The 13409-nt window shown below is 42.2% G+C and overlaps 1 protein-coding gene across 5 annotated transcripts in view; it reads left to right on the forward strand.

Moving 5' to 3' along the window:
- fam20b (FAM20B glycosaminoglycan xylosylkinase) overlaps positions 1 to 13409 on the forward strand; it is a 291737-nt gene that overhangs the window by 115463 nt on the left and 162865 nt on the right. For all 5 annotated transcript variants that reach the window (XM_072511691.1, XM_072511686.1, XM_072511690.1 and 2 more), the window contains one exon: positions 3072 to 3158. In XM_072511691.1, coding sequence (XP_072367792.1) covers positions 3072 to 3158 — 87 coding nt within the window. The remainder of the gene's footprint in view (positions 1 to 3071; positions 3159 to 13409) is intronic.

A 13409-nucleotide genomic window follows, 5' to 3' on the forward strand; every position in this document is an offset into this window, starting at 1 on the left:
ATCTGATCAAAAATCGTTTCTGATAATTGCATTTCAACTTCATATTCACTCTTTGATTTCTCCTCTTGTCTTAACCTGTGATTTTGCGACCTTGTTAGTACACAATCCGGAAAAATCCCAGGATATTCGTCCTTCAACCCTTCAGTTGTCTGGTTTTCCACTGGCTTATCAACCACAGTAGGCATCACTCCCACCTGCGATCCAGCTATATCATTACCCAAGATAAACTGTATTCCTGGACAAGATAGTTTATCTATTACTCCTACTACCACTTCACCACTCTTCACTGGACTTTCCAACCTTACCTTATATAATGGAACGCTACTCCTCTCACCCTGAATTCCACATATCACCACCTTTTCTGGCAACATTCTTCCCAAACTACATAATTCCTCATCTCTTACCATTAAAGATTGACTAGCCCCTGTATCTCTTAAAATTGTGACTTCTTTACCTGCTCCTCCTGATACACATGAATAAACTTTACCCACACAAGTAAATTCTTTAAATACATCTGGCACCTTCTTAACAATTACTTCTTGAACAGGCTGTACAATCATTTGCACCTCCTTCGCGTCCCTTGGGCTTTCCTTTACCACTCTAACAAACCCCACTGTCTTATCCTGTTTTACCACATCAGCCTTCCCAGTGCTTTTCTTCACCAACATTCTGACTTTACATGGCCTAGTTTATTACAGTGAAAACATCTGAAACTTTTCATTTCTTTTCCACCCTCCTGGATTTCTTTTTTAATCTGAGGTACACTCTCTTTATTGTCACCCATCAGATCACCTTTACCTTTACCACTTGAGTATTTCTCATGTCCCCAGTTTCTATCCCTCACCGGCTGAAACTGGTGTCGGAAACCAATCTTTGATTTATGAATTCATTCATAATCTGCCATTTCCGCTGCTAATCTCGCAGTTTTAATCCTCTGTTCTTCCACATGAGTTCTCACTACATCAAGAATTGAATTTTTAAACTCCTCCAAAAGTATAATTTCTCTGAGAGCTTCATAAGTTTGGTCTATTTTCAAAGTCCTTATCCACCTATCAAAATTACTCTGTTTGAGCCTTTCAAACTCCATGTATGTTTGACCAAATTCTTTCCTTAAATTTCTAAACCTTTGTCTGTAAGCTTCAGGCACTAGCTCATATGCACTTAAGATGGATTCCTTCACCTCCTCATACGTTCCAGATACCTCCTCCAGTAGTGATGCAACACTTCACTAGCCCTACCTACCAGCTTTGTTTGAATCAGTAATACCCTTTGGCCATTGCATTTGTTTAGCTACCTTCTCAAATGAAATGAAAAACGCTTCTACCTCCTTCTCGTCAAACCTTGGCAATGCTTGGACATATTTAAATAGATCCACACCACGTCTTCGACTATGACGCTCTGTCTCATTATCCTCATCCATCTCCTCCAACTGTACGTGTCCCTTTGTGTCTGCCAATTTTAACTGATTTTCATGTTTCAGAGCCATTTTCCGAAGTTCAAACTCTCTCTCTTGTTCCCTTTCCTCTCTATCTCTTTCTTTGTTTCTTTCTTCTCTCTCCTTTTCTTTTTCCTCTATATCCCTTTCTCTTTCCTTTTCCGCTCTCTCTCTCTTTCGTATTCAAGCCGCTTTAATTCTTTCTCATGTTCCATTTGTTTCATTTGCAACTGAATTTTTGCCATTTCCCATGAGTCAAACTCTATCTCAGGCAACTTTAAATGCTTAACCACCGCCATAATTACCTCATCTTTTCGCATTTTGTCAGGTAATGTTAACTGCAATGTTTTTGCCAGACCCAACAGTCTGCTTTTCGTCTCTGTCCGTAAAGTACCGCGTGTGACAGTCTCCACTCCAAAAACTTCTGAGCCTCTGAAAGAGCCATTGTCCACAACACACTCCCCACTTAAACTAACATACCACAATGGAAAAGCAACAATCCTTCACTGTCTTTAAGTTCACAAAAGCCAATCCAATAGATAGACTTTTATCCCCCTCGAGCCCCCAATTGGTCTGGGCGAGGCGTTTTCAGAACCCCAAAATGTATCATTGAGTTCAACCAACCTCTCCCTTTAATGTATTTGTTGCTTTTCCTAGCACACGGCTTGTTCCCTAGGAGTGGGATTACAATTATGGACACGTGGGTTTTTAAACACAAAACAATGTTTATTCCATGAACTCAACTTAACATCTTAAATAAACATTGGATTTCTTAACCCCCTTACTTCAAAGATAACTCCGAAAATATTACAACTGTAAATAATTCCTCAAAATGTTCCTTCAAACTTCCAAGAGACTTAACACCTTTAAACCGAATCACATCAGGTTAAAGGCTTTACTATTATGAGTTTAAATCACCCAAATGATCCCGTGATAGTCTTTCATGGCAAAGATCACAGCAAATCCAGCTCACTGCAAAACACAGACACTCCCCAAGCTCTTTCCCTCCAAACTGAAACTTCAAAATGGCTGACCTGAGCTCAGCTCCACCCACTCTCTGACATCACTGTTTTCTTAAAGGTACATTACTTAAACATCCATGTCTTAAAGGTACTCTCGCATGACAGGAGTAAATAAAGCCGGTGATTTCTGGGAGTTGCTGTCTTCTTTAATGGATGAAGTTGGTACAGTATCTCTTTGTGCTCAATGAATGGATTTCTCAACAGCTGCAGTTATGCAGGATTATTACTGGGGGGGGGACCTTTCATTCATCAATAGAACCATGAATATATGTGGGATAGGAAATGACCATTTACCAAGTGCTGCCCCTACAACTCACTCACTGAATCTTTGGATGTATCTGTCCTTAATCTTGGCACTATAGGAATGAGTGATAGAAGATATTTGTTTAAAAACTGATATTGAATGATTCTTTGGCATGTAAATAATTGATTAATATTGTATTTACAAACAAAATATTCTCGAGGTGATTGAGATCATCTTGGGAGGAATAATTTTTGAAGCTATATTTTTCTTTTCATATGATGTACTTTAAAACAACTGATAGCTTTCTTCTATAATGTAACAATTCTAAAGTTTAATTATTGTTTAATTATTCCTTTTGTTTTTGTTTTAGGTACAGCAGGAGTTATGTGGTGGAAGGGGAGCCATACGCTGGTTATGACAGACACAATGCTGAAGTATCTGCTTTCCATCTGGATCGGTACATTACATATTACATGTTTTTCATAGAAAGGTAGTATAAGAGTTGCAAAGTGTGCTAGCATTCTGATGAAATCAATATTCAAATTTAAAACGGTTTCAGCTTCACTCTTTGCAACAGTAGAAGACAATGCCAGGTAGCACTTCTTTGTACATATGTTTTCATAGTATAAACTCTCATCCCCCCTGTACTGCAATAATATAACTAAGAACTGTAGGAAGCATTTATTTTTGTTGAGTGCTGTTGTTACACTATTGGTGGCGCAAGTATTAATAAAGGAAAATACTTTCTGCTACAGCATGTTAAACAATATCACTAAACTTTCCTACTAGTTCAGAAATGTTATGCTAAATTTAGTTATATTTTGACTGTCAAATCCCATATATGAAGAAAGGTAAGAATTCTGAAAGTAAACAACAAATCGGTCAATATGTATAATTAAAGAAACATTGATTGAGGACCCTTTGGATTTCTCTTTCTGCCGGTTACATCAGTGAGTATCTTAAGGCATGTTAAAAAAAAAAGGTGGTAGGACTGAGAAAACCGATCCAGGCTGGCTGGAGCGTCTACAGCTAGGGGTTACACTCTCGGAATACAGGCCAGCAGTTTAGGACTAAGAATTGAGGAAAACTTGGAGAGTTGTCATTCATTGGAATTCTCTATCCGGCTTATTTGTTGAGTATATTTAAGACTGAGATTGATAAGAATTTTGGAAACTAAAGGAATCGAGCGACATGGGGAAAGGACAGAAACGTGAAATACAAGTAGAAAACTGGCATGACTTTATTGAATGGCAGAGCAGGCTTGAGGAACTGTATGGCCTATTCCTTCTGTTTCTTATGTTCTTATCTGTTACTTTTGCTGACGGTGTTTTTGGTCCTGAACAACAGTTTGGGAAGAACAGAAAGGACAAGTAAACACTGTTTGGAAGTGAAGGTGATAGTGGAGTGAATGAACAGACATTTCTCCAAGAATTTTGACACTGTTGTTGAAGGTGATTTTGAGACCTAAATCTGTTCTGTGATCTAAACTAAATGCAATTCTGGCAACACCCCAGATTTTACTGGCGCTATTACAAAACAGGAGAGTTGGAGGCATCAATCCTGCACCCTGATGCAGGCTCACCTGCCTCCGACAAATACATTTCTTCTCAACTAGTGCTGAGTCCCACAGGTAAAATCATGAGTGGGGTTGAGTGTATGAAGGATTTGTGGAATCCAGGTGAGTACTCCTGTTCTTTCTGACTCGCAATTTCTTTTGAGCTCTTATTCTTCACTTGATCCCATGGTCAGTTTTTTTCCTGTCCGAAACCCTATTTCGCTTGAAGGGCCCAATTTCAACTCTAAGTGGATGAGTTTTGAATAGGTAAAAACCTTGCCCAAAGTCTTGGTCCAGTTAAAATTTCCTGCAACTGAACATCCAGAAGACCGTAAAGGTTTTCAGTTCTCAGCACAAACAACTCTCATGGCATCTGGAAGCTGATACCATGCTTGTGAGCGATGTAACTGAGGGGCAACTTACATATGATGAAAAGGAGGCAGTGTAATTCTAACTCCAATTCTGTTGGCGTTTCTGATGTAACATAATTAGAGAAAGAAGGGAAGCTAAGGTTAATATTGTGCTGCTTGTGTCAAGAGGGATAGGAGTGGAACTATCGAAGAGAGCTGGAAAGTAGGATAAACGTTGGAACGAAATAGTATGATCAAGTGTGTTAAATGTTCAGTAAAAACCAAGGATGATCAGGGACAGCAATTTGAACAGGGTTCTGGAGAGGTGGGGAAAAACCCTGATTTTATTTTTCCTCTTTTGGAGAGCACTTTTTAAAAGAAAAAATCTCTGTCAAAATATGTGACCCATATTCTTACAAGGCCTGACGCTGAATTTGTCAGAAGTGGAGCAGAATAATGGCACAACAAGGTGACCTCAGCAGGTGCAGTGTCACTGAATGGAGCGCGTTCTTCAGAGTGTGGTGCAGAAAGGAACACCACTGAAAGTAACAGAATCACTCATAAGCTGCCAGATACCTAGAATCTGAATCAAAATTTACTTGTAACTTTTCAACACGTTTTTACTTCCAGACGTTTCAAATATATTCCCTACTGCCAGTTTGGAGTCAAGGTCCCATCAATTTAAACCCATTTCTCCCAAACCAACCTTTGAGCCATGCATTTACCTCTTTAATCTTATTGACCCTGTGCCAATTAGTTTGTGGTTCAGGTAGTAATCCAGAGATTATTGCCTTTTTGGGTCTGCATTTTAATTTAGCTGCTAGCTGTTCACATTCCTTCAGCAGAATCTGTATTCTTGTTTTACATATGTCATTGATACCTATATGGACCTCGTCTGCTGGATTCTAACGCTCCCGTTCCAAGTTTATCTGCAGGCCAGGTGAGATATCCCAAACCTGAACACCAGGCAGGCAACACAATCTCCTCAGCTATCTCCTTCAGAACCCTGGGGTGTAGTCCATCCGGTCCGGGTGATTTATCCATCTTCAGACCTTTCAGCTTCCCCAGCACATTCTTAGTGATGCCACTACACTCACCTCTGCCCCATGACTCTCTTGAAGCTCATAAGGTATAGGAGCAGAATTAGGCCATTCGGCCCATCAGGTCTGCTCCACCATTCGATCATAGCTAATATGTTCCTCATCTGTTACCTACAGTGCTACAGACCAAGAGCTGGATTGCAAAATCAGACAGTGCATCTCCTCCCACGAACGCATGATCTTGGAGGAGGCAATTTAGCCTCCCGAGCCTAAACGCCTTCAATGTGATCATGGCTGATCCCATCCTGGCCTCAACTCCACAGTCCTGCCCGTTCTCTATAGCCCTTCAACCCGTTACCAATTAAAAATCTGGCTGGCGCCTCCTTAAATTTACTCACTGTCCCTGCATTTACCCCACTCTGGGGTAGCGAATTCCACAGATTCACAAACCTTTTGGGAGTAGTTTCTCCTGAAATCTGTTTTAAATTTGCTACCTCTTATTCTAAGAATATGATCTCTTGTTTTAGAATTCCCCACAAGAGGAAGCATCTGCTCCACGTCTACTTTATCCATATCTTTTAGCATCTTGTATACCTGAATTTGATCTCCCCTCATTTTTCTAAACTCTAGAGTATATGCCGAAACTGTTCAATCTCTCCTCATATGACATAACCCTCATCTCTAGAATCAATATAGTGAACCTCCTCTGAACTGCCTCCAATGCCACTGCATCTTTCCTCAAATAAGGGGATCAAAACTGTGCACAATACTCCAGGGGCAGTCTTACCAATGCCTTGTATAGTTGTGGCAACACTTCCTTACCTTTCTACTCAATTCCTTTTGCTATAAATGCCAACATTTCCATTTGCTTTCCTTATTACCTGCTGCTAGTTTTCTATGACTTGTGCATTGGAGCACCCAAAGTCTCTCCCATTTAGAATAATAAGTTGCCTTCCCATTTTTTTTGACCAAAATGCATGATCTCACACTTATCCATGTTAAAGTACATCTGCCACATTTTGGTCCACTCTCCTAAACTATCTATATCCATTTGTAAGGTTCTTATTTCCTCATTGCAACTTACTGCCCCACCTATTTTTGTGTCATCAGCGAATTTGGCTATAGAACCTTCGATCCCTGTATCCAAGTCATTAATATAGATTGTAAATAGCTGGGGCCCAAGGACTGAACTCTCTGGCACCCCACTAGGTACATCTTGGCATCCAGAACAAGACCCATTTATCCCGACTCTCTGTCTTCTGACCGTCAGCCCAAGCTATTAAGTAACCCCTAATCCTATGTGATCTCACCTTGTGAATTAACCTTCTGTGTGGCACCTTATCAAACGCCTTCTGGAAGTCCAGATATACTACATCTACAGGATCCCTGTTATCCACTTTGCTTGTTACATCTTTGAAGAACTCGAGCAAATTAGTCAAACATGATTTGCCCTTCATAAAACCATGCTGACTCTGATGGATAGCGCGTTGGCTTTCCAAATGTTTCATAGATAGAATTTACAGTGCAGAAGGAGGCCATTCGGCCCATCGAGTCTGCACCGGCTCTTTGAAAGAGCACCCTACCCAAGCCCACACCTCCACCCTATCCTCATAACCCAGTAACCCCACCCAACACTAAGGGCAATTTTGGACACTAAGGACAATTTAACATGGCCAATCCACCTAACCTGCACATCTTTGGACTGTGGGAGGAAACCGGAGCACCCGGAGGAAACCCACGCACACACGGGGAGGACGTGCAGACTCCGCACAGACAGTGACCCAAGCCGGGAATCGAACCTGGGACCCTGGAGCTGTGAAGCAATTGTGCTATCCACTATGCTACCGTGCTACCCTAAAATGTTCTGATATTAAGTCCTTGATAATTGATTCTAACAATTTTCCAACAACAGATGTTAAATTAACTGGTCTGTAATTTCCCACTTTCTGCCTCCCTCCCTTTTTGAATAAGGGCATTAGGTTAGCATTTTTCCAATGCACTGGAACCTTTCCTATGTCCAGTGAATTTTGGAATATTATAATCAATGGATCCACTATCTCTGCTGCCACTTCCTTTAACATCCTAGGCCTTTGCAATATGATATACCTTAGTTTTTGTCTTTATAATGTCCTTGACCTCCTTGTTTAACCATGAATGTTTTTTTTACCCCTCATAACATCTTTCTTCCTCACTGGGATATATTTTAGTTGTGAGGAATTGAGGATCTCCTTAAACAACTTCCGCAGCTCATCAGCTGTCCTACCTTTTAGCCTTCCTGCCCAGTCTACTCGGGCCAAATCTGTCCTCATGCCGATGTAATTTCCTTTGTTAAATTCCAGAACATTAGTGTGGGACTCCACTTTCTCACCCCCAAACTTGAATTCTGTCACACTATGGTCAATACTCACTAGTGGATCATTAAATATGACGTCATTAATTAAACCCTTGGCTTTACAGAATACCAAATCGAGAGTAGCCTGCTCCCTAGTTGGTTCCCCAACATACTGTTCCAGGAAACAATCTCTAATATAATCAGTGAACTCTGCCTCCAGGCTACCCTTGCTAATTTGATTCCTCCAAGAAGTGTACATATTATAATCAACCATTATTATTGCTGCACCTTTCTTGCAAGCCCCCAGTATTTCCTGGTTTATACTATGCCCCACTACAGAACTATTGTTTGGGGACCTATTGATTACTCCTATCAAGGGCTTCTTCCCTTTGGTATTTCTTTCTCGTAAGCCACTGGTGTCTTCCACCGTGAAGACTGATGCAAAGTACCTATTCAGTTCCTCTGCCATCTTTGTTCCCCATTACTACTTCTCCAGCCTTATTTTCCAGTGTTCCAATATCCATTCTTGCCCCTCTCTCACCTTTTATATATCGAACAAGATTCTTGCAATCTTTTATATTACCAGCTAGCTCATACTCCTATTTCATCTTCTCCCCCCTATTGCTTTTTTCGTTGTCCTCTGCTTGCATTTAAAGGCATCCCACTAGTTATTGCCACATTGTATGCTGTTTCTTTTTCTTTTATACTGTCCCTGACTTCCCTTGTCAGCCATGGTTGCCTTACCCTCCCCTTAGCATGTTTCCTCCACCTTGGGATGAATTCCTGTTGTTTCTCCCGAATAACCCCATAAAACTCCTGTAATTGCTGTTCCACAACTTCCCTGCTTGGCTCACCTTCCAATCAACTCTGGCGAGCTCCTCCCTCATGTCTTTTAGTTACCTTCATTCAGTTGTAAAACCATTACATCTGATTCTAGCTTCTCCCTCTTAAACTGCAGGGTGAATTCGATCATATTCTGATCACTGCCCTCTCAGTGTTTCTTCACTTCAAGATCCCTAATCAAGTCTGCCTCATTGCGCATCACCAAATCCAGAATTGCCTGTTCCCTAGTAGACTCTACCACAAGCTGCTCCAAAAAAACATCTTGTAGACATTCCACAAATTCCTTTTCTTGGGATCTGCGACAAACCTGATTTTCCCAGTCTACCTGCATATTGAAGTCCCCCATGATTATTGTAATATTGCCTTTTTAATATGCCTTTTCTATCTCCTGATTTGTTTTCTGCCCCACATCCTGACTACTGCTAGGGGGCCTGTACGTAACTGCATAGGGGGAACTGCAGCAACTGTTCATTCCTGTCTGGCACAAAAGCAAAATGGGTAAGAGGGCCAATCCATGGCTTACAAAGGAAATTAGAAATAGTTTCCGATCCAAGGGAGAAGCATAAAGATTGGCCAAGAAAAATAATAGGTCTGAGAATTGGGAGCAGTTTAGAATTCAGCAAAGGAGGACGAAGGGGTTGATAAAGAAGGGGAAAGTACAGTACAAAAGTAAGCTTGCAGGGAACATAAAGACTGACACTAAGAGTTTCTATAGATATGTGAAGAGAGAGAGATTGGTGAAGAGAAATGTCGGCCCCCTACAGACAGAAACAGGAGAATACATATTGAGGGACAAACAAATGGCTGAGCAATTGAATACATACTTTGGTTCTCTCTTCACAAAAGAGGACACAAATCAGATATCAGAAATGTTGGAGAATGAAAGGTTTAGTGACAGGGAAGAACTGAGGGAGATCAACATTAGTAGAGAAATGGTGCTGGGAAAATTGATGGGATTGAAGGCGGATAAATCCTCGGGGCCTGAGAATCTGCATCCCAGAGTGCTTAAGGAGGTGGCTCTGGAAATAGTGGATGCATTGGTGGTCACCTTCCGGGATTCTATAGATTCTGGAACAGTCCCAGCAGATTGGAGGGTAGCTTATGTTACTCCAATATTCAAAAAGGGAGGTAGAGATAAAGCAGGAAATTATAGACCAGTAAGCCTAATATCGGTAGTGGGGGAAATTCTTGAATCCATTATCAAGGACTTTATAGAAGAACATTTAGAAAGCATGTGAAATCGCCCCATGTTGAGAAAGGCTCCAATATTTTGGGAGCTAGTTGCAGCCATGCTGCTGCTGTAAATCTTTTATTAATAAATACCTTTTGTGTGCATTAATGGAGTCTGTGAAAGTGCATCTTTGCAGCAGGGGGTTATCCCCAGTATCCTGTCTTGCAATCAACATTAAAAGATTATCTGGTTATTATCATTTTTTTTTGTTGGAGCTTGCTGTGGCTGTCACAATTCCTACAACAGTGATAACAGTTCTAAAGTACTTCATTGGCTGTGAGGTACATTTGTTGGCTGAGAAGCCCTATATAAATGCAAGTCTTTTTTGAATGTCCAAAATGCATTGTTTAGTATTTAAAACAAACATTAACAAGTAGGTAGAGCATTTTGTCCTGCCTTTACGGTTCATTGCAGTTGCAAATAAATTGTTTTTATTGATTGCAATTTGGTTACTTTTGTAATTTGCCCTCATTGCCCAGAGGCACATTTCCTTTTTCAGCCATCCTGCTACTCCTTCAGAGCAGTTCACTAGACATAACAGAAATTGCAGCCATCACTTGCCAGCAGTTTCATCTTTTCTCATTTTTACAAACTTAATTATAATCTGGAATGTTACGAACATGAAGAAAATTCAATATTTTCATTTTCTGTCTTTTCATCTCTTCCCCTGCTCTGCCACACACACGCCCCTATTCTCCCAGTACTTGCAGTACCAACAGTCATCGGCCCCAAGTAAATTTTGATATTATTTGATATGTTACAGTAAAACTTTGTTTTTGCAATGCGCCTGTAATGTAAATATAATTGTCCTATAAATCTGAAAAAATAGCAAATGTTGGAAATACACAGCAGGTTCATCAGCATCTGTAAAGAGAGATTTACATTTCACGTCAACCAGCAAATACTGACAGAAGTATTTTCTATCAGGTTCAACATCATTTGTCAAAAATTAAAACTCCTTTAGGGGTTTGTTCTTCTCCAATAATTTAAATAAAAGCATGGTGACACAGTGCTTAGCACGGCACCTCACAGTGCCATGGACCTGTGGTGATATACATTACTGTAAGTACACAAAGGGTTAATGTACATACACTACACCTAGCTAGACACTAGAGGGAACACCAGAGACATGACACACAGACATTCAACCAATAGGTCAGTAAGATAGGACACGACCAATTGGCAGTCACGATACACACAAGAGGCGACACTACCACAGGAGGGCATTACACCAACCCATATAAAACGACACATCACACATGCTCACTCTCTTTCCAGTGGAGACTCTCAGTGAGTACAGACACAGGGTTGATTGAGCATCAGACCCACCATGTGGATTGTAGCAGACTGGTTAGTCAGTCTGCGTAGCTATAGAAGGATTAACAGTAGCGTCGAATCCAAGTAGGAGAATTGTTAATAGTTTAATAAATGTGTTAAAGCTATCTCCAAGTCTGAACCTTCCTTTGTCAGAGTGCACATCAAGGAAGCAATTTCCAGGCAGTCCTGGACAAATTCCAAGAATTCTGCGAGGAACATACAAGCAGAAAAGGTAAAAGAGGCGCCAAAACTCACCACGAGGTAGGCTTGCAGCAACGAACGGCAGTTTTGAATTGCAGCCATCTTGGAAAAGGTGCTGCACATGCGCAGTTGCGCGAAGAGCGCACAGAACGGGAAGGTCCATTTGCGCATGCGCAAGAAGCCGTGCATGCGCAATTGAGAACAAGGCCCCAAGTAAAGGAACAGCGATCTGTGCATGCGCAATCGCTTCCTGCGACCTACGTCACACGCGTCATGACGTCAGGCCCGGACCAAGGGAAAATGTCCCAAAACACGGGGGAAAAGAATTTAAAGCCTCAAAACCAGATTCTTTCACCTGAAACGACAGCACAATGCCTGAAATTCGACCAGTAGCTGAAAGTAACCTCCGCAGAACCCTGCAACAAGCAGTTAGCACCGCCCAAAGAGATGATACAGTCCTTGAAGACTATGACTCAGACCTTGAATTCCTCTTTGGACATCGCGAGCCCAATGCCAGCTCCGACACAAAAGGTGATGATATGGTCTTGGAAGACAATGACTCAGACGAAGCTTTCACCTTGGGAGGCTACCCAAGTACCAAATCCGAACCGCAATTAGATGTGTTGCACATTGACGACCCCGACGACGAGTTCTTCGGATTCGGGAATCTTCAGCCCAGCATATACGACATCCCGACTCGTGAGTGCAGGATTATGCTGCGGCCTGACGCCAAGATACAGAGAGCGGTACAAGCCCACAGAGAGTGGCCTGCTGCCACACAGAGAGTGGTCCATGCACCGCGAAGGGTCCCCGACTCCAAACTGGGAGTGGTCCTCACACCACAAAGGGTCCCAGCCTCTGCACAGAAAGCGATGAAAGACTCCACAGCGAGACAACTGCACGTCTCCACACAAGAAGTGACTCCAGTGACACAAGCCTCCACAGCGAGCTCGTGGACAGACTCCATGATAGAAGCAACGCAAGACTCCACAGTGCAGTCCTTGCATGAACAAGAAGTGACTCGAGTGACACAAGCCTCCACAGAGAGCTCGTGGACAGACTCCACGATAGAAGCAACGCAAGACTCCAGAGCGCCGTCCTCGCATGAACAAGAAGTGATGACAGTTTCCACAGAGAGACCAATGCACAATTCCACACAGGGAACGCTGCAAGACTCCACAGAGGGAGTGACACAATCCTCCACAGCGAGCTCGTGGACAGCCTCCACGATAGAAGCAATGCAAGACTCCAAAGCGCAGTCCTTGCATGAACAAGACCATGAGGGTCTAGCAAGCTCCTCTGAGCAACCAGCAGCAGCCAATGCAAGTCTGCCATGCTCAAGTGAACAACAGAAAGACTATGACAGTCTGCCACGCTCAAGTGTACAGCAAGCAGACTATACAGTCTACCACGCTCCAGTGAACAAGAGGAAGACTCTAATGGTCTACCCAGCTCAAGTGAAAGACAAGAAGACACTGAGGCTCTACCCACTCTATGTGCGACAAGTGACGACGGCATCCCACTTCCCATACCAGATGTGCAACGTGACAGACCTCAGCTAGTGTGTACAGAGGCACTCGACAAGCACAGTGAGACTACTGGTGACTCCGGTGACACCACATTACTTCAAACCTCATTCGCTCGAGCCTCTCCACAAGCAAATGCATTTCTGACTGTTTTGACTCCGGACGTGGAGCATCAAGAGACCTCAGAAGATTCAAGTGAACCTGAAATGACTCCGGACGGGGGGCATCAAGAAACCAAAGCTGATTCAGGTGAACCAGAAAGGGCTCCAGACGGGGGGCATCGACAAACCAAACTGACTTAGGTGAAACAGAC

The sequence above is a fragment of the Scyliorhinus torazame genome, chromosome 7 (genome assembly GCF_047496885.1).
Source record: "Scyliorhinus torazame isolate Kashiwa2021f chromosome 7, sScyTor2.1, whole genome shotgun sequence".
NCBI lineage: Eukaryota > Metazoa > Chordata > Chondrichthyes > Carcharhiniformes > Scyliorhinidae > Scyliorhinus > Scyliorhinus torazame.